This window comes from Mchenga conophoros, linkage group LG14, assembly GCF_057382185.1.
Source record: "Mchenga conophoros isolate Kocher_MC1m ecotype Shallow Benthic linkage group LG14, M_conophoros_male_GT1.1, whole genome shotgun sequence".
In the NCBI taxonomy this organism is placed as follows: domain Eukaryota; kingdom Metazoa; phylum Chordata; class Actinopteri; order Cichliformes; family Cichlidae; genus Mchenga; species Mchenga conophoros.
In genome coordinates, this window is record NC_140539.1 from 6,647,094 (window position 1) to 6,674,229 (window position 27,136).

At 42.2% G+C, this 27,136-nt stretch overlaps 1 protein-coding gene across 3 annotated transcripts; it reads left to right on the forward strand.

Moving 5' to 3' along the window:
* Positions 1 to 88: 88 nt before the first annotated feature.
* LOC146559163 (large neutral amino acids transporter small subunit 4-like) lies at positions 89 to 26,868 on the forward strand. 3 transcript variants are annotated; one of them, XM_085244940.1, is made up of 15 exons: positions 89 to 264; positions 2,283 to 2,505; positions 6,600 to 6,819; positions 6,910 to 6,965; positions 7,123 to 7,199; positions 16,605 to 16,697; positions 16,889 to 17,022; positions 17,443 to 17,654; positions 20,613 to 20,756; positions 20,866 to 20,883; positions 21,115 to 21,241; positions 21,323 to 21,455; positions 21,816 to 21,889; positions 23,322 to 23,445; positions 23,545 to 26,868. In XM_085244940.1, the coding sequence occupies exons 2-15, from the start codon at positions 2,346 to 2,348 to the stop codon at positions 23,704 to 23,706; spliced, it is 1,734 nt and encodes a 577-aa protein (XP_085101066.1). In that variant the 5' UTR covers positions 89 to 264; positions 2,283 to 2,345; the 3' UTR covers positions 23,707 to 26,868. The 3 variants fall into 3 exon arrangements, with proteins under 3 accessions (XP_085101066.1, XP_085101068.1, XP_085101067.1); XM_085244941.1 differs by lacking the exon at positions 89 to 264 and adding an exon at positions 2,035 to 2,132; XM_085244942.1 differs by lacking the exon at positions 20,866 to 20,883.
* The last annotated feature ends 268 nt before the right edge of the window (positions 26,869 to 27,136 follow it).

Consider the following 27,136-nt stretch of genomic DNA (forward strand, 5'->3'; position numbering starts at 1 on the left):
CAGTAGCCAATGGAGAGGCTCTGTTGTTTGTGTACCGCTGCTGCGCTCATATAAAAGAGGAGGCGACGACCCCCGAGAAGGAAAACTGAGAACTGAAGAAAGCCAGGGGGCACCTGGCTGTGAGCTGTCACTGCTGCCCCGCGTCTCTTCCACCGACCGACGCTCTCACCCGCAGAGGCGGATCTGACTGCGAGGACCGAGCCGCTCAGCTGAACCCCCCCACACCCACGCCACCTCCAAGACCCATAGACGCGCGCGCTTCAGGTGAGGTTCGCACCAGAGGATGCTCTGCAGACACTGCTCCCCGGGGAAGAGGCTGCACATACTCTGAGAGGACATGATCTGTGACAGGCGGCGTGTTGCAGTGTCCTCCTTCACTCACAGTGTCTCCGCTTTGCTTAAAGGCTGCTGAGAGGAAGCTCGAGCTGCAACAGCCGTGACTCTCTCATCAACTTCATCCAGCCTCTCACTGTGTGTCAGTCATTTTCCATCCGCGCTTCGTCTTTTCAGCGCTTTTTTTTACAGCAAACTTACAACTGATATGATAACACAGTCCATATTTACACAGGCACTCACACACACGAACATACTTAATTTTCCTCTCTTTATTAATCATTAATAACCAAACTGTTATTAACCAAACTGAAGGTGCCTTTAAAGTACTGGTTCGATTTATGGTAAAAGTAATGTGACGGAAGCTGCTGTCAAGAAGCAAAGTGATAGCGGGGATGCTTTGTTTTGGAGGCTGTTTGTGTCTAGTTAACTGTCTTTGTTTGGGCATGATTACGGCGGTTCCCCCTGAGCTGTTGTTTTTACTGAACAGCTGAGAGCTTCTGGCTGAGATCGGCGTCAAAGTGCTGAAGCCTAAAGTGTGCAGACCCGGAAAATCAGACGAAGTGGTTTTCAAAAATAAAAGCAGCAAGAATGCGTCGAGCGCTGAGAGCGCGCGGCTGAACGCGAACGCGTTTTATATTGAAATTCAAAACCGGAATAGGAATATAATGTTCTGTGTCGCGTGCAGGGGGCTAGAGATGTGGATCGAGGAAGGTGGAGGGGGTGTTTTGTGCGGATGCTTTTAGTCCAGTTCAGACCAGTTCTAAGGCTTCTGCTTGTTCATCGCAGTGTTCTTTGTGTCATTGTTCAGTACGACAAAGCTGTTGCTGAGAAATGCACAAACTTCTAATGAACTCTGGTCTGTGTGTGTTCAAGCTATATTAGCGTATTTTCACGGTCGTTAGTGTTGGGGTCGTCGAGTTAGGCTATCTCAAGTTCATATTCACACAAAAATGCGGACAGTAGGTTTAAAACGGTATTCTTTCAAAAGATGACTGTCTAAGATGAACAAAGTGAAGGGAACAGATAGGTTATGTGTTCCAGCCAGGTGGAGTTTTTATCTGGTTATTAAAACAAGTACAATTACACATAATGTCGCTCAGTATTATCAGATAAATGTTGGCTGGGTGTTCGTAATAAATGCATTTCTGTATGTTTGAATACATTTCCAGTGAGTATTTTTTGCGTTATGACGTTCGCCTCTATAACGGTGCACACTGCACTAACAGCTCCTGTTGAGAAGCGCTCGCGCTGAACACCAACCAGCAGCAGCTGAGTCTCGCGCCGCGCTGGTTCGAACCGGCTGAGCTTGCGCTGCATTCAATTGAAGTGGGATTTTCGGACCACGTTTGTGACAAAGGGTTGCCACACAACCCCAAATAAAACGCCTCACGTTTCAGCAAAAGCAGAGGAGAAGTCGTGTCCTGTAAAGGCATTTTTTATTTTAAAACTAAAATAAAATTTAAATCTTACAGTTTCCACGTCAAAACTTATACAAACAACATTTTCAAAAATGTAAACACCCTCTGCTATGTCCTATTCGGGTGGAATACAACAGCAACCTCACGTGTAGCTGCTGTACAAACAACCAATAAGAGGAGACCTGTTGTACCCTGGAGCCAATCAGATAAGTCAGGGGGAGACAGTTTAATATTTATAGGAGGGGTTTGCTTCTCAAATGTCTCAGCTGTTTTCAGTTTGTGACTGTCTTCTCGATCACAACCGTCCTCAGTAGGTTAGAAAAAAAAAAGACCTGTACTGAATATGGATCCAAGAATCATCTAAAACACTTGCAAGAGGTCATATTGTTCAAATATTTCATAATGTTAAAGAACTACATGAACTAGACTTAACGAAAATAATTATAAATAAACCTGTAAGAAGTACCTCACCATGGGTATAATTTCTGGTTGTCATCTTGTTTCTGCTGTCTCTATCTTATCTTCCAGGCTTAAGCAGCCCTCCTCATATTCGGTCAGGTCTAGCACATTGCTACCTCTGATCCATCCAAAATGGCTCCTACTCTGGCCACGGCCTTCTCCCGCCGCTGGTGGATGGCGGTTACAGCAGTCATTGAGAACCTGCTTTTCTCTGCTGTGCTTCTTGGCTGGTCGTCCCTGCTCATCATGCTCAAGTCGGAGGGCTTCTACTCTTACCTGTGCAAAGGACGAGGTGAGTCTACTTTACTGTAATTGGGTTATCATGTGTGGTTTTGGTGAGGGGGTTGTTTACTTGGAGTCCTTGAGCAAATGAGTATCTGCTGAGGGCCCTTTTGACCTGTTTTAACAAAAACACATCAAATTCATTCATTTTCCATCCTTTCTGCCTTTCTGCATGACAATCCCCTGAGCTGGTAAAAAACTGAAAGCCTCAGGACATTGATCTGAACACTCAGGTGTACTTGCTGTTCCGCTGCTGTGGAATTATGCAGAACACATAAGCAAGTGTGCAAACCTTTTTGTAGAAAGTACCCATGTTTTATCTTACTTTGGCACCTCATCCTCAGTGCAGTGTGTTACTTCTCTCAGCAGGAGCAGGACCTTTGAGAAAAGTGCCTGCCTGCATATTGGCAAACAAGAGCTTCTCATTGATCCAACAGTTGGCTTCTCCTTGTGGAAAATGGGTCATTATGGCGACAGCAGCCTAGGTCTGAAAAACCCTCGAAAGCATCCATAAAGTGCTCCAGCACAACAATGCCACAGATGCATCAGAGATGGTCATTTTGTTGTTATTTGATTCTGTCTCCTACTCTGTGATCAAAGATGATGCAGTGAGCTGCTGTACTCAGAGGGTTATAATTTGGTTATGAAAGATTGCCCTGTTTAAAAAGCAAAAAAACCCAACCAGATGAGGACAGTGGTTCCTCCATCCTAGCATTCGGTAATCAGTGCTGTCCACAGAAACAGTGTAGAGGAGGTGAAATGTAACAGCATGCTGAAGAGAACTGGCTGCTTCATCTTCATCATCAGGGATTGAGTTTTTATCCATTGCAGCCCGCCTGTGAAGGAGACCATTCATCCCTTCATTCTCCACAGTGATCATCAGACAGGCTGCTCTCTGTCTTTGTCTCTTTGATCCTCTGATTGTATCTTCCTCTGTGTATTTCTCTCTTTGTATCCTACAAAGCAGCAGCTGCGAAAGCCTTGCAGGGTTAATTTGTGCATATAAAGCCTTTTTTAAATCAATTTAGCTCTGATAATTCTCTTTCTCTGACTGTTTTGCTCAGGTCATTTCCTTATCTGTTTGCTCTGATTAAGCTTTAGGTATCTCTTACTGTTGACTCAGCTCCTTCCACAGTGACCTGACCTCTGGCACATCAGTGTAGCCCCACACTTTTAAAAACCACCCATTATTGTGTTAAATCTGCATTTTGTTTTTGTTTTTTTACATTTCACTTCAATTGTGAGAAGTCTGTCAGTGAAATTAGGAGGAAAAGGCATTTTTCTGCAAACAGACGCCCTGATGAGGGAGGAAAGGGGTGCTTTAGAGACTTAAATATGAAGGCACAGTGTGAATATATCATTCTTTGTGTGACTGATATTCTATTTGAATGAGCTGTTTGTTCAGTTTGCGCATATATCTCACATCAAATCATAAAAATAGACAGTTTGTGTTCCTAACCTTTGGTGTTTCTATGGTGTGAAGTGATCAAAACAGCTTTTTTATAGTTTTATTGTTTTACTCCAAAGGAAATCATGATTTCAGTACTTGAAGTAGAGTGCTGCTGCTCTGTTTGTATTTTACCTGTTGAGGCTACATGGGTAGGTGTACAGACTTGTAACAATCACTTGACCTTTGCATAATAACCACATCCTTACACGAGCCACTGATCACAAGAAGCACAGCCTTCCTAAGAGGTCACTTCTCTGTTTTTGTGTTAATACAGCTGCTGTAGCATGGTTGTGGTTTGTGGGCTCTAGAGCGATGTTTCTCTTCATGCTCTCCTGTCAGTTGGCTCTTTTAGTGATAAGCTACGTTTCTTGGTAAACAGTCAAGCCAAAAGAACGGTGCTCTTAGCACATTGCAGCAATGATGAAACCAAATCACTTTGTTGTAGATTAGACTATTTGACATCCTTTGTATCCACAGGAGGAGTATATCAAACAAAAGGCCATGTTGAGAATCTTAGAAGGTTCCTGTGGTGTTGAAAATAACACTGAAGAGCGGTGGACGTATGTGACTTATCAGAAAGACGTTTTCAGAGAAGGGGAGTTGGAGCTTTATGCCTCAGTGTGTTTGCGTGGACATGTTTCTTCCATTATTGACTCATGTTTGCTGTGGCCATTTGATTAGTCAGCAGTAGTTGGGGCTACTGGAGGACAGATGCTGCTATCTTCCTTCACAGTCAGCACTTAATGCTCTTGTCTAGTAGATGTGAAATACCTGCCTGGGAGGCAGAGCACATAATCTATAATTGACAATAATATTAGATGAAAAAAAATAATTTTCGGATGTGGTGCCCATATGAAAGACTATTGACTGTTGTGATCACCTTACTTTACTAACCAGATGTGTTTCTTGCTACCAGGCAAGGCCAGCAACAAACGTTAAACTGCAGCAGTGGCAATGTGCAAAGTCATCTGACTTCCCCACCTGACTTCACCCTGTCGGGTTGTTAGCATAGCTAGCAGGCTGAACGTTCATAGACAACTGGATCTTGTGCATTGTTATCAAAATAAAAATGATCTCTTTCATTTTATAGGACTGTTGTTGTTGGTTATAACATAATCAGAATCAGGTAAACTTTATTAATCCCAGAGGGAAATTGAGTTGTCACAGCAGCAAATATACAGCAAACATCAAGAAGATTACTTCGGGGGGTGCCTCTTGTGAATCTTTGCCCAGGGTCTCAACAAATTTAAGAACCGCCACTGTTATTAACACTATAGGTGCCATTTAAAATGTATTCAATGTAATATCTTGGAGTTATTCGTGGTTCCCAGTGGATGAATCAGTGTGGCTTTTAATTTCACATATGTGTACTGGCTCTTTTTTTAAAGAAAAATTTTAAGATTTTGAGATTGGAAGCTTAATCCCAAACTGTAGAAACAGCAACCAAGGAAATGCACTGTTGAGTTTATCCATTTACTCTAAATCAGTATGATGATGATGCACCCTACCTTGTGGGAAGATCCTACTGTGTGTTTCATTAATTCAATCTATATTGAGGATGCGTTTGAATAAAATATATCACAATAGAGGTGGAAGACATTTAGTAACATCCCACAGATCATTCCATGTTTGTGCCCTCGTGCATAATCGAGCTCTTCTGCATGTGTTTAGCTGAAAGCAGCCTCTGGAGCTCAAGTGTCCTTGTGTTCCTCAGTGAATGAATGCACCAGCATTAGAATGACCCTGCAGTCATCAGATATTCACTAAGCCACGTTACCTTTCACCTCCTCTCATCACAGGGTGCATGCCAGTTTTTTCTGCACCACTCTGCCTTAAATATGAAATAACAGCTTTCTGTTGGTCTCGAACCAATGCCTAAGGGGTTTGAGACCAACAACAACAACAACACATCCGTCCTCCCATCCTCACTTTTCCCTTGAGTAGAGCTCAGTGACACACTCTTGTAACGGGAAACAGATTTCCAGTTCTGTTTACACTGAGTGTGCAGAGGCTTCAGCTGCTGTTGCAAACTTGCCAGCAGGACTCAAATAAAGAAAACACTCAGATGACTTTCTTTAAAGCTCCCTCCTCCACATATGAAGTATGTGGTAAATGCTGATTTGACTTGTATTGTTTTCCTTGCCTAATCAAAGACGAGTTGCTTTCCTCAATCAGTGCTCCTCTGTGTCCTCTGTCTATCTGTCTGACAACAGCAGAGTTTACCCAACAGCAGCGGTCTTATCGAGCACAAGGACAAAAATAGACTCCACATGAACTCAGTGGACTGTGTTTACCAGTAATTCACCAGAGGAGGCAGACTGATTAAAACTGTTACAGAGTTGCCCTGCACCATGCAGGGGGTTCAATTTGGGTCTATTTCTGGTACTTGTTTACCCTGTATTGGGTTGTTTACTTGACCTTTGAATGAGTTTCCTGGCTTTTTTGATCAGAAGCTCAGCTCTGAGAGGGGAGGGGTGGCTGTAAAAGCTCAGTATTCCAAGAACAATATCAGAAATAAGCTCTGAAAAAGCAAGCAAGTGTTCATTTCAGATCTCACCTCTAGAAATGTCTAGAAAACTGTGTCATTATGTTGCAAAATGGAAATACTGGGGAAAAAAGTACATAAAATTCTGTCTGCTCTTATTTCCAACCAGAAAACAGCTCCAGCTTCAACTTCTCCAACACATCCACCCCTGCAGCCAAAGGTGCAGACGAAGAGTACTTGGAAATGAACAGCTGGCCCATCTGCAAAGACCAGGATGAGATGCTGAACCTGGCCTTTACTGTGGGTTCCTTCTTGCTGTCAGCCATAACTCTGCCCCTGGGTATTATCATGGACAAATACGGGCCGCGGAAGCTGCGACTGTTGGGGAGGTGAGCCCGTGAATCCTGCTGTCTGTTGGATAGTGATGGTTCTTTTCTTGTCCAACCTATTTTTCATAGCCAACTGCTTTGTCTTTCCAGTGCCTGCTTTGCCTTCTCCTGTCTTCTCATCGCCTATGGTGCCAGAGACCCCAACAGTAGGTACCGCTACCTGTGTCACATACATCTCATTACATTATCACGGCTCATATGATGTATTAATGCTAATTAATCAGATACAGTATGTGAGATTCGTCATGTGTTGGCCTAGTAAGTCGGTCTAGTAACATCTGCGTGTGTTGCTTTCTCCGGTAGATCTGTCCATCCTGATCTTCTTCGCATTGGCATTGAATGGGTTTGGAGGCATGTGCATGACCTTCACTTCACTGACGGTAAGAGATACTTTATGAAGCTCACATATTGGGACATACTTAGCTTTGGTCTGAAGCGCTGCTTCATTCCTACTTCTCCACAAGTCTTGTTTTTTACTGGGCGGTGACTGTCATGAATGGGACAGAAAACTGCATGTATATAATCAGCAATCAAACAACAACAACAACAACAAAAAATAACTACATTTGCCCCAAAATAAGCTTTTGAGAACCCTTTTTCCACTGGACCTTTAGCTTTCACTTCATTGCTGGGGAATTCTTCCTTGGTATGGTTTCAGCATTTGTTCACTGTTGAGTCTCTCTCTTATTTGACTTGGTAGTTGCCTGCTGAGGCTGTAATCTCTGCAGGCCACTGTGTGGTTATAATATATTCTGTGAATGAAATGTTATGACTTGAACAGTGCATAGAGTTTTAAACATGAAACCTTCGGTCACGTTATCAGGATATCCTTCATAACTCATCGAGGCACGCTGAAGAATCCCTTCACCCTGCAAAATGTCTCATAGCTCTACAAATAAAGTGTCGTGGAATACCTCAGTGCTTTTCATTTATTAGGACAACAACCTCATTTTTCAAGGAAAGGTAGTGCTGCCAGCTTCTCCGCAATCCGACACTAAAATCTCCACTTCGTTGGCAATTACATGTAGTTTGTTTCCTCTCTGAATGACAGCCTGTACTAAATATCAGTGAGCCACAACATTGTGATATCTGGAGAAATGAAAAGGTATTAAAAGGGGAGATGGAGGAAGAGAGTGAAGTGATGGCTTCAGACGTGCATACAAAGAAGTGAGGGGCAGAAAGATGGATGCATTCGACAGAGGAAACATTTAAAAAAGATGGCTGGAGGAAGAGCTGGAGAGAGACGGCTGACAACAGACTGCTTGGAGGAGAGGGATAAGAGGTAGTGTGCAGATAGGAGAAGGGTGGTGAGGGATGCAGTGACTGAGGATAGCCAGTGGTCAGGATGACCTCATCAGAGAAAGTGCTGCATCACAGGAGAGGACACGTGAGCAAGAGAGTTGTTACAAGGCAGAGAGCAGTGATCTATTATTCACTCCTGCTCTGGCTACGAGCCAAATAAAGACCTCTCCTCATTATTATTTCATCCACACGAGGACGTATGTGTGTGTGTATGTGTGCACGCACGTGTATCACTTTGTTGCTTCATGGTAGCTACAGTATTTCTCTTCCTGCCTGAACAGCCGAGGTGGACTCTCTCAGAAAGGGCTCAAACAGGAAGTAGCAACAGGAGGGTAGTGTGTGTATGTGTGTCTGCCTTCTCCACCCATGCTTTTCCATTTCCTTTCCAGGCTGTGTATTAGGACCCTGACAGATACATGCACTAGCTGTTCAGCTGGTTTTATCTTGCTGCACTCCTCCCTCCACACCCCCCACACACACACTAGTCTGAGCCTGGCTGTTTTCATCTTCTCCTGTTTCAGTTTTAGCTGCTCTCACACGACCGTCGAAACTCTGTGTGTGTGTGTGTGTGTGTGTGTGTTATTTTAGCTGAGTTACCGCTCCCTGCAGGTCCAGACAAACATTTCAGTTATACTGCCACTTCTGTGTGTGTGAGTGTGTCTGTGTCAGGGTGTTTGCAGAGCTTAAAAAGCACATAATCGATAGATTCAGAAGGTCGTAGAAGATTTTTAAAACTTCTAAATTTAACCTTTTTAAAATTTTTATTGGTCCATGTTGCTAAGAAGTATTGAAAAATAAAACCTAATCATAAAAAAGTGGAGCCCCTGTAATTTAACTTGGTCAAATGCTGGGGAAACTGAGAAAGAGGCAAATAAAAAGTGCTGCTGTGTGAATGCTTATCTGTTTCCATTCTCTTTTTCCTGAAGGTCTGTGTGAAGGGTTGTGAGAGGAAAACTATAACCTTATTTTTCAGGGCGTGGAAAGCTCTCAAGCTGCATTTGGACTATCATAGGTCACCGAAACTCCTCAGGTCACCGTGACCTGTGCCATTTTCCCACTGTGTGTCTGTGCATGTTCCCAAAATCATCCCCTTCCTCTACTGTTTTACGTTTCTTTTTAGTCTCTGTTCATTTGGCTTCTCCCCTTCTTACTCTTTGTCTTTGCCTCAATTCTACATTCTACCCAAACTCTTTGTCCCAAGCTGTCGATGAAAACAGGCAGTGAAGGATGAGCACAGGAGACAATAGAGAGGAAGGGAGCTGTGGTTAATAATGACTTTCTCTCTGCTTACAGTCTTGACTTGTAAGCAGTTTCATGTTACAAACCCCTCTACATACATATACATATACATACTGTAAAACCACACCCACAGGCACACGCCAAGCTCCGCCTCTTGTTTTTGTCTGGCTGGTGGGACATTTCGTATCCCACCCTGTTTGCTAAGTTTCAATCTGAAGCTCTGCTCAAAAATCAGCTTTTTGTCCAATGTCTTGAATGCACAGACTGTTTCTCTATCTGAAAACACATTTATTTACCAGCAAGCTCTCTGACTTGTGGTCATAGCTGCGAAATGTAAATGTTCTCTTCACTGAGTCACTTTCCAACTTTGAGATGTGGCTAAAGGAGAAACGGGGAGTGATTTCTTCTCAGTTGGACAATGTGTAAAGTGCGCACACAGCACTTCATTCCACCCGCTGAAGTGATAGGAGTTGTAACAAAAAGCAGTAAGATCAGGCTGGAGTGAGATGGAGGAAGCACAGTATACTATATAAATTGTTTACAGCACAAAACGTAGGGGAACAATGTTGGAGTGAAAAAGGTCAGGAGTTATTCAGTAATGTGAGATGGAAGCTGGCCAGACAGAGCAGCTATCGCTAATATCGAGTGTTACGTAGCGACATGAATGGTCTGATCGGGGTGGCTGAGGGGCTGGAATGACTGCAATGTTGGATCTTAATGTTAGCTCAGAGACATCCCCACCCTTCCAAAGTCATATTTCTGGTGGAAACATTGCTGGCTTTGTTGTTTGCTGGTTTCACCCCTAAATATGTTTAGAAAAAGAAATTGACTTCTAATAAGCGAGAGAGCGAGATGACGTCAGGTTGAATGAAGTATGCCTTTTGGTGTTTGTCATTTGGTGTTTGCTGTTCTTATGGTCCACTTGGCTGCTCTTTATGACTATCCTGTGTTTCAAGACAGGACCAGTCAGAGCTGGTTCTCAATGGTCAAGCAGCATCAGGGTGCTGAAGTTTCCACTTGCTGCAGCAAAACCCTCTTCCTCCTTTCATTTCTCTGTTCTTTCCTCTCAGAGGGCTGAATCGAATTTTCTCTTCTTTTTTTTCTGCACGAAAGACTCAGCATATTTTCCCACTCCTCACCCAGACGTCTTTGTCACGTCACACTGCCTTTTTCATTTCAGTTTTAAACACTCAGCGCAAACAGACACACACTCCTGGTGGCGTACAAACTATGCGCAAAAGTGTGCCGTGGCCAAAAAATTGCAATGACAGAATGTTTGCACGGTCCAGTGATAAGACAGTAGATGCAGACTGTAGTCTTACTCAGTTGCCTGAGTCAGTCTTGCCCGAAGCCCCTCTGATATATAATCAACAAACACGTAGAGTCTACTTATTATGTATAAGTGGGTCACAGCTCCTCTGTTTGCACTCCCTACATTCAGCACTGTCACCAAATAACAATGAGTGAGCGCTGTCCAGGTTACAGCGCGCCTGTGCGTTTGTTTGAAGCAAACATTATTAAAAAAAAGTTTTACAGTATTGACTCACACAGGTATGCTAGCAAATCTGTACTGTTGTCATAAGGTAGAGCTAAATGCTAATGTTAATATTTGCTAATAAACAAGTAGAGTTAAAGTGTGTTTAAAATTTAACAGCTGAAGCACATCGAGTATTATGGTCGGGGGGTTTTTCGGGCAATTTTTCTAAAGATTTATGATGTTACATGCCTAACATAAAGTTATTTTGGGAATACTGTTTTTTCTATTTAAACCTTTTCCATTTGGGTGTGTTAATAAAAAAAATGGTTTTAAATCACTGATGATGGCAGATTGTTTATTTAAAATGTTAAACGTTATATTTTTCTACAGGACACAGACTGAAATGTATCCATCTAACTTGACTCTGTTTCATTACCTTTGCTTACATTATCCATTGCAAACTCCTTCAACTTTGCTCAGATCTGTTTGCTGGTCTTTTAAGTGCTGTACTAAATTGGAAAGCTCAGTAACATTGTTTGCACATTGGCTTTTGCAAATCAAATCAGGATGCCCCCCTGGTCATAAAACACTTCTTAGCCCATTCCGCCTGCCTTATCAGCAAAATAATGCAATGCTAACGTGGCCGCTGCATAGGTCCCCAACTTCCATGTGTAGTTTTTGCTATACTTCAGGATGTAAGGATAGACAAGAACACTTGCCAAAGGTAACTACTATACTAAAAAAACACAAGAATCAAGAACCAATTCCAGTTATCCAACTGATTTAAACCCTATGCTTCTAGCCCATGCAATTTCTTTCATCAGTGCTAGCCTGTGTTGTTGAAGTTGTGCGTGGCTTAACAGTGATGCTAAGCTGTTAGCGTGCCTTTAAATAATCCACCTGTTTGTATCAAGCCTCAGTGATAAAAGGGTTGTTCTGATGCAAAAAAAACAAACAACCTCTGTAGTCCTTGAGGCTAGCCAAAAAGGAGCATTTGTCAAAGAACCATTTCTTTTCACTCACATAAATCACACTGATGATATTGACAGCTTGCTGAAATGATAAGTGAAATGATAAGTTATATGGATACCCTTCAAACAAAAACCCAAACGCCCACTCTTTGCTTTCATATTTGTGTCTCTAGATATATTGGCGTTTTATAGTTGTCTTTATGTTTACGCCATTTATTAAGCACGTGCATTACCAAAAAAATAAATAAAACCGACACACCTGCTGAACCCAATAACCAGTCCCTGATCTCTTATCTCCAGGTCACTGCTCTGAAGATAAAATAGACCTTCAGTGGCTGTTCAAATACAGGGCCCATCATCTATGTGTGTACTTTGTGCAGGGATACACTGTGACCATAGAGCTAACAAAAGGGCTATTCAGGGACGAAGCAACAAGAGCGGTTAGTGATAGGTGTTATTACCTTCAGAGAGGTATAAGGTTGCTCTCAGTCTGTTCCTGCACCACTCACAACAGAAATGAACACAGCAAGTGTGATATTTGTGATGACGTGGAGATTAGAAAACTAATAGAAGTAGTAAGGGATTAGCAAAGCCTGTATTTAGTGAAGTAGAAAGGTGAGGACGGAGGGGAAATTTCCAGAGCAAACACTGGGAAGGTGTTGGATCAAGAACTACGTGATCACATACTGTACCTTGAAGGCCGAGAAACATAGGCAACACATTCCTCTGATGATTAGAAAAAGCACCAAAACAAGCGGCTGTTCTTTGAAGTCTTACAGGGACTGGGACTGAAAAACACACACAGATTTTTAGCTAGCTTAACAAACATCTGTTGAATGGATTGCCAAAAAGTGTTCGGCAGATATACTATACCCTATGGCTGACATTTAACAGTATGAATACAATTTTCAAGCCATTATCTATCATAATTAGGTTGTAAATATTATCTGTCAAGTTGGAATTGCAACTAAAACATTTTTATGAAAACTCTCATGTCATCTGACTTGGTGTTAAAAATTACTGCATGAAGAGTCAACTGCTTTTTTATCACTTTCATGATCAAGAGCTGGTTCATATATACAGACTTAATGAATCCCCTTTGAGAAAAATGTGTGTTTATACTGCGTCACAAATTTGTGATCACAGGAGCATACTTTTGTCTGTTGTTGAGAGGCCATTTACAGTTACAGTGTGTCTGTTAGCACGTGAGGCCACAGCTGATTCTTTGGTCAGTCTGCCTGACTTAAGTGTTATTGACTGCAGTTACGGAAACTCTGCTATCTCTTCCTCATCGAGCCCGACAGCTGCTTCTCCCATCGACGCACCCGCCCACACTTTGTCCTCACGCTGCTGAACCCATTAATCCCTACTTCTCCTTTCATGATTAGCAGACCAAACCAGTTTGTGACATGTTTTTGGAAAAGAGTGGTCTCAGCAGCTGACTCTGACTAAGAACTAGAGTCAGTCACAGAAACTCCCAGTGTGACGTAAGCTTGTTTTGCTCAGCAGTATCACAAGCACTAGATCTGTTATGTTTCTTTTTTCTTTTTTTCCCACTGCTTCGGGCTTGCTACCATTCACTCACGTGATTTTGTTTTCTCCCACTTTTAAGTGTGCTCACCGAAGTTAATGCCAATGATAACAGTTCCGTTCACCAGACAAAAAAGGTGAATGGCAGAAAAGTCAGGGACTGACTTATCAACACTGCAGTGGGCTTGTTCCTTTTTTTATCTTTACTGAATATTTGGTAACTGAATGGGGAGCTATTTATTTGAACTAGGGATTAAGGGCCTGGATTAAAATAATTTATTAGAGAATCTGCCCCCCAGAGTGATTTCTGTTGTCCTTAAACACCCTGCTTATAATGAAATAATGGAGGATTACATTGAATTACTTTTTCCTTGATAATTTCCATTCAGTTGCTTAAATCAAAGCTCTTCCCATGATTTACAATATAATAACAGAACTCTTGCAAAAGTCTGGCATAAAAAGAGCCATCATCACAGGCCAGAGTGAGGAAGTGCTGCAGCGTCAGCAGGGAAATCTGAACCTGTTGACTGCATAGATTTGTGAGCGGGCTGCCATCATCGTGACACAGAATCTGCTGAGACGGGGATCTACATGTCCTCTGTCTCTTCTTCACCAAGCGAGCCAAAGGTCAGCCAACTTGCTCCCTTGTAGCGCAGGAATTTGGGGGGGGCTTGTTGTTTTGGATGACCTGGCTGGGGTGTAGTGATTTTTTTTGTAGCTCACCTTTGCTCCAATTAGTGCAGGGAGTAACGTCCATATGGGGTGAGGGGGTTCGAGCAGCTGGCTAACAAGCTTCGCCCCTGTGGCGAGCACAGCGCCTCGATGGACGGGTGGATGGACAGATGAGGACAATGAGAGGGGAGCTGGAGGGAAGCGCCTCCGCTATTTATGACCCATAATAACGCTTTCAGTGATGAGTTACAGTCAAATTTTGAACTCCCTGCCCATGCTTGTTCACTGTGGGAGCTTCCTTTCAATGCTTTTGACTCTAGAGTTTGATTTCCTCTCTCCTATATAGCACTTTGAATCCAGATGGCACAGATGAACTCTGACCTACATCAGACCAGTCAGCCACATGGTGCTCTCATGTTCACACTGTTTTTCACTTCCTCAAGACGGCTGTTTACACTCTGAAGTTACCTAGTAAAGGAACAGGACGTACACTTATTTCTCGTCAAGAGCTGAGTGTCATTATGCAAGGCCCGAGCTTTTTTTGTCTCTGCTCTTCTGCAGATCTCGGAACAAAAACTCATCAATGCAGGCAGTACAGAGTGTGCAAATACTTGGTGGGGACAAGACTATCACCAGTCAATATTTGTGAGCAGCAGATTAAACTATTCGCCATTTGTATGCAGTGTGCTGCATTCTTTCACAGTCAGTGGCCATTTGCAGGTCTAAGTGGATTGAAGGACAAAATATGACAACAAAGATTATTGCACAACCTAATATGCTGCCCACAGAGCAGAAATGAAGCTAATCCAATTATAGATGGGTAATAGATGTCATTTTGGCTGCAGCAGCTCCACTGCTGGAGGTTAATGGGCTGTGATACATGTGAGTTTAGTTCAATGCTGTAACTTTTCCTGATCAGTACAGCCTGTTTCCTCAGGCACCAATTCAGGTATAAAGTAGCAAATGCTAAAATGTAGCGTAGCATAGCGGTTTGCTGAGATTAGCCCACATGAGCTAATATTACTCACAGTGAAAACAGATTCATGGTGTGCTGTCATTAAAAACTTTCATTTGCAGCAGAAGACATGAACTGTTCAGCATTTTGATCATCTGCCTTTACAAATGTAGAACGTGGACGACAGGGCTGAGCACGAGCTCTATAGAAACAAGTATTATATTGCTGTAAAGAGACATGCCTGCCTGAATGTACTTGAGTGGTGGATCACGGGGAATAGTCAAAGGAGCTTGCAAAGAAAAGCGTCTGGACTTCTTTAAGTTACTTGAAGACGTTTCACCTCTCATCCGAGAAGCTTCTTCAGTTCTAAGGTCAAATGGTGGAGAGTCCCAGAAAGATAAAACGCCAAAACACAGACTTAACAATGTGGTGTATGCTGTACAGTGCAGCGAGGAATGCCCAGACCTCTACATTGGAGAGACCAAACAGCCACTTCACAAGCGCATGGCACAACATAGAAGAGCCACCTCCACAGGACAAGACTCAGCTGTCCATCTGCATCTTAAGGATAAAGGACACTCTTTCAAGGATGCCAATGTTCACATTTTGGACAGAGAGGACAGATGGTTTGAAAGAGGAGTGAAAGAAGCCATCTATGTCCACTGTGAGCGACCATCTTTGAACAGAGGCGGTGGTTTACGACACCAACTCTCTGCCATCTATAATCCAGTTTTGAGATCCCTTCCCAGACGCCTTAACGCCCACTCACATCCTGGGCCATCTGATCTCAGGAATTCGCATGATAAGGTGGGGCCAGGTTTCACAATGAACTCACCCGAAACTCTGGCTGATTGGGACCCACGCCCAGTTTCACACCTTGGCTCAGGCGATTAGAGGATCATCAGGGGGTCCTTTTGTCCCTCTGTGGGGGGTTACTCCCACTAGGTTTATATCTGGGACTCTCCACCATTTGACCTTAGAACTGAAGAAGCTTCTCGGATGAGAGGTGAAACGTCTTCAAGTAACTTAAAGAAGTCCAGACGCTTTTCTTTGCAAGCTCCTTTGACTACGATGACCTGGATGACTGAGAACCTTCACAGACATCACGGGGAATAGTTCAGGGCTTTGCACACGCATGTAGTAGTTACTAGTCACAGGGTAGTCACACCTTACGCTGCTTTATCTTCTGTTTTGCTTTATATGGGACTGTCATTTGGAAGCAGACAACTTGAAAGTAGCGACTGAGCCCTTACAGATATTAGGAAAATGTTTGGTAAGTTTATTTCTCAAGCGAGTAGATGGCTGTTTTGCATTTGATTTGTTTTTGCAATGAGAGGAGTCGCCTCCTACTGGGCACTTTTCACACTCGAAAGCCTTCATCTATAACACAGCTAACGAGAAAGCTGTTTTATCTTTGTTTTTGTTTCGCAGTTTCTTCATGCTATGGATTATTGATTATTTTTTGTCCTCCTTTAAGCCCCTGGCCACTAGTTTTTGATAATGTAAATCATAGTTAGGTGACATAAAGAGGTCAAGCTTGACTGCTTTGCTTCTTATGAGTCTGTGGACATTTTGTGCATTTAAATGAACTTGGTCTTGCAGTTAAATGTGTAAACTGATCTGTCTGCTCTCTTCACAGCTGCCCAACATGTTTGGAGATCTGAGGTCGACCTTCATTGCCCTGATGATTGGATCCTATGCTTCCTCTGCTGTCACTTTCCCTGGCATCAAGGTAACTTACAGTCACTCACTTACTGTGGCTGATTCTTGATTTACTTTAAACATCCACGTGTCCTCATCCATGACTGAAAGATTTTCCTAAAGGGCAATATTAACTCAGAAGGAATAACCCTGCAACTGTAGAGTGTGTTATTGATTCTCCATTATGATGTTTTTGTGTGCGTCCCATCTTCCTGCCTGTAGGTGATCTATGATCTGGGTGCCACATTCATCTCCATCCTTCTGGTTTGGGCCGGCTGTGCCTGCCTCGTCTTCTTGAACTGCTTCATCAACTGGCCTTTGGAGCCCTTCCCTGGCCCAGAAGACATGGACTTCACGTAAGACAAACAGGCATACTTAGTCTGGCATGCACACAAAGCCGCATGAACATATGTGTAGCTTCCAGCTATTGTTTTTAAGCAGCCACTGCAGTATTATTAGCTAAGCTCGAGTTATACCTGCTTGAAAAAGGATTCTGACTGAGCCTAGGGATTCTGGATTTTCCACACAGATCACTGCTTTACCTCATACACACTGCAAGATTGTATACACGTACAAGCGCACACACTTATGTGCAGTAAATCCCAAAATAATGCAGTGGAGACCAAGTGAGCCCTAAAGGGGAAAGACCATAAAACCAGATGATCGGCCTACTTTGCTCTCATTCACCTGGATCTTTTAATGTTTCCTTAGCCTGTTTTCCTTTTCCTTTAGGTGTCTGCTTACATTTCCCCTTCTTTCTTACTTTCCTTTCTCAGGGTGAAAATCAAATTCAGCTGGCTGGGATTTGACCATAAGATCACCGGGAAGCAGTTTTATCGGCAGGTGACCACAGTGGGACGCCGTCTGAGCGTAGGCCATGCCATAAAGCAGCAGGAGGCACCCTCCAAAGAGCTGTCCACACAAGAGGCCAACAAGCTGTGCCTGTCCACTGTTGACCTGGAGGTGAATTGCAAGAGTCAGGAGGAAAGTAAGTCTGAATATGCTCTAACATCTAAAGTCTGTTATATAAAGACAGGATGAACTTAAAATAGAAACTAGTTGAATTGGAGCAACAGTTATGTTTCTTGAAAGACTGTAAAAGCCCATTCACAGTTTTTAGCAGTGGCTTTCTTTGCCATCTGGTCGTCAAAACTGGAATCTAAGCAAGCTGCCGACAGAACATAACTGCTGTCTGTAAAAGGAAGAAATCCAAAAACATGCACAAGTCAGCACAAGTGTACCTTGTGATCAAATTAGTCATTCTTGAGTAGATACTAGCTTATGAATATTCTCACAACTCAATAGTCAGTCAGTTGGTGCAGTTAGACTTGAAACGGACTGAGCAAAAGAGGTGCTAAGTGTGTTAGGTTTGCCAGTAATCAAGTCATAAAAGTGTATCTCTTCTCTTTGAAAGGACTGATGCCAAGTGGAATCCCACATAAATAAAATAAATCCCACTGATATGAAAAGTAAAGACTTGAATTCCATTGTTATAGCGTAGGTAAGTGCAAAGTGTTATAGAACTTTTAAAAATTAACTTAATGTCCTTACTGTGTGCTTTGAATCATAAATCCAAGTTAAAATATAGACAATAGACTTATTAATATACTTAAAATTTTGTAATTTATTTTGGCAATGAATATTATTTACATAGAATATTTAACAATGTATTTCAGATGAAGTTTAAAAGTGTGAAATTTTTTAAAAAGGCTAACACTTCTGTTAGTTTTTACATTTTTAAAATGTGATAACACTGTATGTAGTGTTTTAGGTTGGTTGGCAAAAAAATATCACATCCATGCTAAGGTAACCTCTGTTACCCATGCACTTTTTCAGTCCCTCCTGGCTTTCCTAACAGGGTCAGGGACTCCCAGTGGGTTAGTCTTGTCACACCTCTCTCGGTCTCTTTGGTACCAAACGGACCGTGGAATCGGTTCAGACCCTGTTCTTAGAAAGGGGCTCAGCAGGTGTGTGTCGCGCTGGCAGGGAGCCCTAGAGAAGCACTGCGGTGGACTGTATCAGCCATTACAGTGAATTTCTGACTGTGTGTGTGTTTGGAGTGCATTCAGGATGCCCGTGGCTGGTTTCATAACAGCTGGACATGTCGGGATGTTTAAAGAGGCCCATATTACACCCTTGAACACAACCTTGTTGCTCTCTCTGTTTGCTGTAAGTTGAAGCAGCTGTGAGGGTTGCAGAGTACATGCATCTTAGGCCTTGGCCTATTCCTCCTGCCTCCTCAGATATAAGGATCAAGGTCAGATTCAAATGTTTGTGTTTTCTGTTAGGAATGCACTTAAATCATGTATCTGGACCGGCACAGTCAGCACTTGTTTGGTATGTTAAGTACACTTTGTACTAGAGCTGTAGACAGAGAATGAAGGCCAAAGAACTTTTTGTAAATAAATTGGTAGATTTTGTAAATGTTGAAATGAAATATAAGCTAGTTTTAGATTAACAGCTGTATTCTCTTATAAATTATTTTAGTGCTCTATGAGCATTTTCAAACAATTAAGTCCAGGATAGATACCTGTTGTTGAAGACAATGAACCCATCTGCTTCATCTGGGTACCCATCATTAGTTGGTGTGTCCGGGGTTTCTCTGTATGGACAGCTGTCCATTTTCCACTTCTATCCACAGCATTCATTAATGATCAACGTTTCCTAGAACCCGCTTTCCTTTGAATCCTCCAGACGTTCATTCACATTAAGATGTCACCATAACACCTGGGTGCCAGTGGGAAAATTTACATGTCAGTCTCATCCGTTCCTCTCAGCCAGTGGAGTTTTCCATCTGTTTAGAAAGTGAAAAGAGACTCTGCATGTTTGACCATCTGTACTTTAGATGAAAGTTTGTTGGTGCTGATAGTGGAGGCTTCAAACAAGGTCATCATCATGTAGGTTGTTTGTCAGGATGCTATGAATACACTCGTACGTTGCTATTTTTTATTGAAATGAGCGATCTTTTTTTTCTTTTAAAAAAATCAGTTTCCTGGAAATGTTGTAAACATCACAATCGCTGTAACAGCAGTCTGACATCTTCGGCTGCAGTGAATTACCTACTCATCCATTGTATTGATTGTCATGAAATTTGGCAGACGTCGTAGTCTTGCCAGGATGAATTGTAAAGACTTGTAAAAACAGGCCAACGTATCAGTCAGCCCGGTACATTCAGAACTAATGAACATCACATCAGCCTCAGCTGTGCTCCTGTTTGATTAGCAAACATTTGAATGCTAACATTAACACTCAGCGAACCAGCAATGAACTTAGAGCCTGATATAGGTCGATATTGACTGATACTGGCCTAGTTGACTGATATGATATGAATAGCAATGAGAAAAGAAACAAATATGGTAAATACATCTCTTGGTATTGGCTCAGGATTTTAGTGCATCCCTGCTAGCGCAGTAAATTATTTTCACAAAGTGGTAAACAGTACACCTTTATGCTGACTCATTATGCAAATTAGCACAGTCATGTTGGACTTTCATCTCAAAGCACTGCTGTGCCTAAAGTCATCCTCAGTGTACCACAACTTAGGCCTCATATATTTTATGATTTTTTTTTTTACCACTGAACACTTGAAAACTGATTATCATGTCCCACAAGCAATGAACAGTTGATCTTAGTCCTTACATTGACTTTTGCTCTTAGTCTTTCCTACATCGTGCACAGATAAAGTTGATTTTGCAAACATCTTCTGATGCAGGCAGTGTCATAAAAATAGATTATAGAACTTTCTGCTCCGTAAAAGGATTTGGATGTTTCCCTAAAGGCCTGTGAAGCTTTTTGGTTTTTCCACTGAATAATTCCCCTACCACGAGATTTCAACTGTGTACAGAAGGAAATAAAATCTCCTTATCCAATATTTTTGGTTAATATCTTTGTGGTATATTAACACAGTGATTTGATCTCACCCTGACTTCTCTCATTTCCTCTGCAGCTCAGAGCTTCATGAAGAGTATCTTCAGTCCCATCTTCTTGCTGAGCCTTATCACCATGTGTGTGACTCAGCTGCGCCTCATATTCTACATGGGAGCCATGAACACTATCCTGGAGTCCCTAACAGGCAGAGACCTCAGCACAGGTGTGTGTGGTTGTTAGTGTGTCAAGCTATACATGTTTTGAGAGTGGTTGCGTTTTTATCTTTAACACCTCTTTGACATCTCTGTCATGCTGGCTTCCTGCTGTTGCAGTGGAGAGGATGGAAGTGGGTAAGAGACCTGAGGCCACACTAGCAACCCTCTGCCCCCCTCCCTACCCTAAACTGTTTGTCCACTTTTTTGTCTAGAGCATGACCCCGCCCCCCCAATAACTCCATGACATCTGCAAACTGTTTTTCCATTCCTGTCAGTGTGCACCACCCTCTGATGTCTTCATACTGTTTACCGGATGTTCACCCTGAAACCGTATTAACGCTGCCTCTGCCGCTGTTTGTCTCCTAGTGAGCGTGTACACCTCCATCTTTGGCGTGCTCCAGCTCCTATGTCTGGTCACCTCTCCTGTCATTGGCTACGTCATGGACTGGAAGCTTAAAGACTGTGAGGATGAAAACGACAAGAGCACCAAGAGGTCAGCGTGCGCGCTAAGGAGGAACAAATAATTCTATTTTTCTCAATTTTTTTTAAATGTTTTCTTCTTTTGTTCTATCAGAGAGCCTGGGCAGCCCCGTCGCCCTGACAAACGGATCCAGAAGATCGTCAATGCCACCAGAGCTTTTATCTTCACCAACATACTCCTTGTTGGCTTTGGAGTCACCTGCATCATCCCCAACCTCCCACTTCAGGTATGCAGTAGGAGGCTGGGGGAGCCATTTTATTGAAGTGTTTAGGTGGTGTGGGTTCACGCTCCTCTGCATGTGCTGCTGCTGTACGTCTCCCCTAGAGGGAGACTAAACACTGCAGAGAGAGAGAGAGTGATGTACATGATATTCAAACCACTCACATGGCAATGCAGCTGCTGATATTTCTAAGTGATGTGGAGCCACCTAATGGACAAAAATGTTGTTGCAGTTTATTTTGTTCTCTCTTGAATCTCATTTGTCAAAGACAAACCCTTTTGTTTTTCAGTGAAAACCCAGCAGGTCGGCCCTGAGCATGTATTTACTGTAAAAATCTTTCTTTTCCTCTTTTCTCTCCTACTTCAGGTTGTCTCCTTTGTCCTGCACACTATTGTGAGAGGCTTCATCCACTCTGCAGTTGGCGGGCTTTATGCTGCTGTGTAAGTGTGTGACACGTTTAAAAGATGATGGCAAACCAGTAAGGAATCATGCAGCCTAATGCTGTCCTACACTAGATACAGAAAGTGACTAAAAATAAGTGAATTTTAGGCATTTCTTCTTCTGTCCTTCTGTGCCAGCAATCACTCTTTTTGGACAACTTTCCACAAGATTCTGGACATAAAGCCTGTGGGCCAGAATTGGTCCAGCAAAGACAAAATGAAGGAGGGCATAAATTTTGTCCCGCTTTTCCTATTAATAAAGACCCCCTCCCCCATTGCCATTCATACTACTAAATTAAGATAAACAAGTGATAGAAAATTTGTCTACTATAAAAAGATGTCTTCTTTTTTAACACTTTTTTCCACTGTTTAAAAAAAAACATTTTATGCAAATTAACAAAAACTTTATAAAACTGTATATTTTATATTTAATGGGCATTCTGGGCAGTGTGCTATGGGATTTATTTTTTTTTTTGTAATTTTACATTTTACCATTTTTGATAATTTCTCGGATTCTGCCACTTAAGATTAAAGTAGGCTGTATATAGCCCACAATGCAACATGTTTTTGACATTCCCGTATTAGAGCAAAAAAAGAAGTCCACCACTGCTGTTAAGCGATGAAGTCTGGCTCGCAGTCACATGTTCTTAGTATTTAACACTAAACTTTCACACTACAGTTACTTTGGTCAAAAAAACAACCCAACTATCATCTAATGTTTGAAATTATAAGCAAAAAATGTATTCTGAAAAATGTAAAACAAAAGCTGTCAAGCTAACCAAATCTGATGTGAAAAAAAAAAGAATAAAACTGTCTTCACCTAAAATGGATTCTGTTTATAAATCTGTTAAAACTGGAAAAACAGTTTCTTCCGTATAGATATTATATTTGCAGTAAATAGCACTCCACATAATTAAAAATGGACTATAAGCATGTAAAAGAAGTGACTATATATATGTATAGACATTGCATATTTATTATGGAGATATGCAAATGGCTATTATAATTACGTAGTTTAGGTGAGGTGTTCTCACACTTTGGCCTGTAGCAGCCACATGTTCTTGCCTGTTGACCTGCGACTGTGTGCAGGGTGATAAGAGCTCAAAAATCTTATGAAAAATTTCCAAATGACTGCAGCTGGAGATTAGCTGACACTGCCGCATTTAGAGAAAATGATGATTGGGCATTTTTCTTGGAATGAAATAAAATACCTCTGAGTTGCAGGAACAGTATTATCCAAAATGAGCCTACACAGGATGTGAATATTACATAACAGTGTGTCTGGGGGCATGCGATATATAACTGGCTGTGAATTTGTTTTTAATTTGACTCACTGTAAATTGATTTAATGGGCCTGATAGTTCACTCAGGTTAGTTATGTGACAAATGTGTTCAAATTTCCCATATGACTCATGCTGTTTATCCCCTGCAGGTATCCATCCTCGCAGTTTGGCAGCCTGACAGGCATGCAGTCTCTGATCAGCGCTCTGTTCGCCCTGCTCCAGCAACCTCTCTTCATGGCCATGGTGGGACCCCTGGAGGAAGACCCCCTATGGGTAAGATGATGCACATATAGAGATACTGGCTTTAAAGAGTGTAGTATTCAAAGTTTACCATATCATTCTATCTAACTGCTTTACTCACGCGGTGCCCAGGTGAACGTGGGTCTCCTGGTGCTGAGCATGCTGGGTTTCTGCCTGCCCTTCTACCTGCTGTACCACAGCCGCCAGCTCCAGCGCCTCCGAGACGAACGTGACAAAGATCCCAAGATCTACGTTAAGATGAACAACGGCAGCACGCCCGAGGCCTGCGTGTAGACGGGCATGAAGACGATTTTTACAAAGTAGATGAGCTACACTAAAGATGGAGGGGACTGAGGTCACGTTACTGTGGGACATGTGACGAACGAATTCACTCTGAGACCGCCGCACCTCACACTCACAAATCTTACATTCCGCATGCTCACACAGATGCACACACTTCCACCATCATACTGACACCCATATGTGACTGAACACCACTGTGACACCTCCTTCACCCTCTCTGTGAAGAACCCCTAACACACACACACACACACACACACACACACACACACACACACACACACACATTCTTTCCACATGGAGAGCTTTCAGTTCCTTGACTTCACCCGTGAACTGAGGAGAAAACTGACTAAAGGGAGAGAAAAGAAGCAGCTGCTTCAACCTCCCCAAAGGTTCCTCCTCTCTCTTTTTTCTTCATGTCTGCCATTTTGTATTTCATGCTGGTTTAGCTTCTCCTAGTCCTACTCAAGAGACCACAGGAGAAGAAGATGCCAAAACAAATGTTAGTGGCAGTGTTCAAAGGTTTTAGACATTTGCTTTATGATTGCCCAGGATGGTCTGGTTTTTGTTTCGGTGAGAAGAAGCACACATACTCAGACCCACTCAGCACGGAGATGCTGGGCCACGGCATCTCCGTGCTCTCTTGTGCACAAGGGCATTAACTCAATAAGAACCCACAGACAGCAGCACTGGTAGCAGTTTAGATGGAAACCTGGACAGGTTTGAGCTCAGCGCACGATACATAGCCTCAGTGTGTGCGTGACTGGGTTAGACACACACTGCATGATGCCAGCGATGGTGCTGGTCCTTTATTACTGTTGCCATTATTTTCTTTTGTTTTGTTTCTTTGTCCATATGTTTGAAATATGTAACCTTTTTTTGTATTTACTTGCAATATGATCTTGTGTGTTAGGTGTTTATTTCTTTTGCATGATCTCAAGCTATTAAGGTGGAAATGATTTTAGACATATTGTGTTTTCAAAGGTTGGTGTGGTAGCTAGGTGAATTTTAGGATCTTGATTGGTTGTAGCAATAAGTCTTCAGCGAGGTATAACATCCAGACAGACAGGACATTCAGTGGACTGCATTTCCAAATCACAAAAAGGTGCTAGTTTAATCACAGAAATGTGTCCGTTGCATTTGCTTTAAGGCACTGTTAAGGTCATCAGATTACCAACTTAAGGCATGTTCCAAAGAATCAGTCAGATTATGTTTTGCTTGGTATCACTTCTGCTCGGTCACACAAACTCTGGGATTCTTGAATTCACCTCTTACAGACAAAGGGAGATTTAGCTTGATGGTAGCAGAGTGAAACAGACACAATCTTCCAGCTTCTGAGGAAAGACACCAGCGTTCTGAGACTAAGTACAGACAATAAAGCAGTCTTTGTCTTTCAAGCAGAAGCCCAGAACAGAAGCATGGAGTGTGTAGACGATGGAGCAGGGAGATAATAATTCAATCTGCTGTCCTCAAATGTCATACAGAGAAGCTCCTCTGACACGCCCCGCCCCCAACTTGCAGTACGGTGACAGAGGCACATCCAAAGACAGCCTCATGACCCTCAGAGTTCCTCACTGTGATAGGGGTAGTGGATCTGGGTAGCATTTAGCCCCGCTCTTCCTCCCATCTAGCCATCATCCATTCATCTATCCTTTCATCTGTGCTACCTACTCAAGCACACCTTAAAATGTTTACTGACAGAACTGAGAGACAAAGCTCTGCAGCCATCATATGCTCCCAGCGAATGACTTCATTAAGACAAGAATGGCACACGATGCACTTTAGAGCCTCTAAAATGGACCTGCCTGCCCATGTATCTATCACACAGTGCATGGCTGCTTATGGATGGTGCATGATGCAAAGAATGTAGACTGAACTTAAAATCTAGATTTGTAATTTACAATTCAGTTATTTTTGTATAATGCCCTTGCTTCACACGATCCTTTTATTGCCTTTTTGTGCTTGGACAGTGGGGCAGAGACTCGTCTTTCAGTTCTGCAACCTTCACAGGACGAACCAGTCGCAACAATCTCATCCTTGATGAACTAATTAAGGTTTAAAGAATCAGTAGAAGACTGTATGGGTTAAAGTTGGTGCAGAAATGATTTTAGTTGGATGATAGGGAAAAAGTGTGCATTTGTAATTAAAGGTGTTTGCATCTCTTTATCTAACTGAATGGTGGCCTTTTTGGTCATATATTACAATCCTGACTGACTGTATTTCCATAAATGCAGATCTTATTTCATACGTCCACATGTCTTGTTGTTTGGAGCAGTTAGCTAGCACAAAAGGTATTGGATATATCAGACCTGAACAGATCTAAATATTTATCATTCTGCCATCTTTATTTGTATTTTGTAAATTCAGATCCACACAAAGACAACCTCTCAATAACAGTTTTGTGCTTGTGGGATAAAACACAATGGATTTTTTTTTTAAATGGAAATGTAAAGAATGTAAAGTCAGTGCTCATATCTTCACTTACAAATGTACAGTTTTATTTGTGGTACAGTTGTCCTTCATATGATTAAAGCCCTATCTGGACTCCATAGAGAGTGCCTCTGGTAGCATGCTGGTGTTTCCTGTAACTTAAAGAAGTGTCCTCTGAGTACAAGCTTGTGCAGGAATAACATCACATGTAAATGTCATGTGAAGACAGACACTTTGTGGACGAGTGAGTTTATTTTTTTTCACAAACTGTAAACCAATCAGCACTTTTCCTTCATCGGTGTACCTGAAACACCTCACCCCATCCTCCCGGCATCCTCACCTTCATAGCTTAACCCGAACCTCTGATAATTGGAATTGGTTTATTGATCGATGTATTGATGACTTATTTGTTTTTTTTTTCTCATGATGAATTCCCAGACAACCTTTCTGTGTGTTGTGTTTTATGTCACTGTGTACTGATAGAAAATCTAGATTGGAGCTGAAACTCTGACATTTTTTTATCTACCTACCATGCTTAATTTTAGTTTTTCTGTCTTTTATTATGCTTCTTTGCCTCTGATGTTTACAAGAATGTCTTTGTATTGTCTTGGTTTTTCTTTTGTCTTGTACCACAGTATAGCCATTGTCTTGGACTTTCCAACAGATGCTGTTTCAACTAAAAAAAAAAAAAATCAATATATGAAGCAAAATAAACAATAATTTGTACTGCTGTGTCTCTTATTTCCAGTGGCAGAGATGTGTAGATAGAGCTGGTAGAGGTACTACAATATGGAAGCTTGTGGTATCTGCAGTTAAATAGCATAGCAGGACAGAAACCACCCGTTTTCGAAGTAAAGCAACAGAGAGTCAAGTCTGAAAGCAAACCTGTTGAGCAGCAGCAGTGAAAACAGTTCATTCACAACAGGTTCAACCTGAGTTAACTGTTCCTCTCTGTACTGGTTAGACCACACTGGGCGTTGACACACACTCCACC

Excerpts from the sequence above, each read along its gene's own strand:
- LOC146559163 (XM_085244940.1), top strand. The coding sequence starts at position 2,346 with ATGGCTCCTACTCTGGCCACGGCCTTCTCCCGCCGCTGGTGGATGGCG. Across the intron at positions 6,820-6,909 it reads AAGCTGCGACTGTTGGGGAG|TGCCTGCTTTGCCTTCTCCT; the intron begins GTGAGCCCGTGA and ends TTGTCTTTCCAG. Across the intron at positions 7,200-16,604 it reads TGACCTTCACTTCACTGACG|CTGCCCAACATGTTTGGAGA; the intron begins GTAAGAGATACT and ends CTCTCTTCACAG.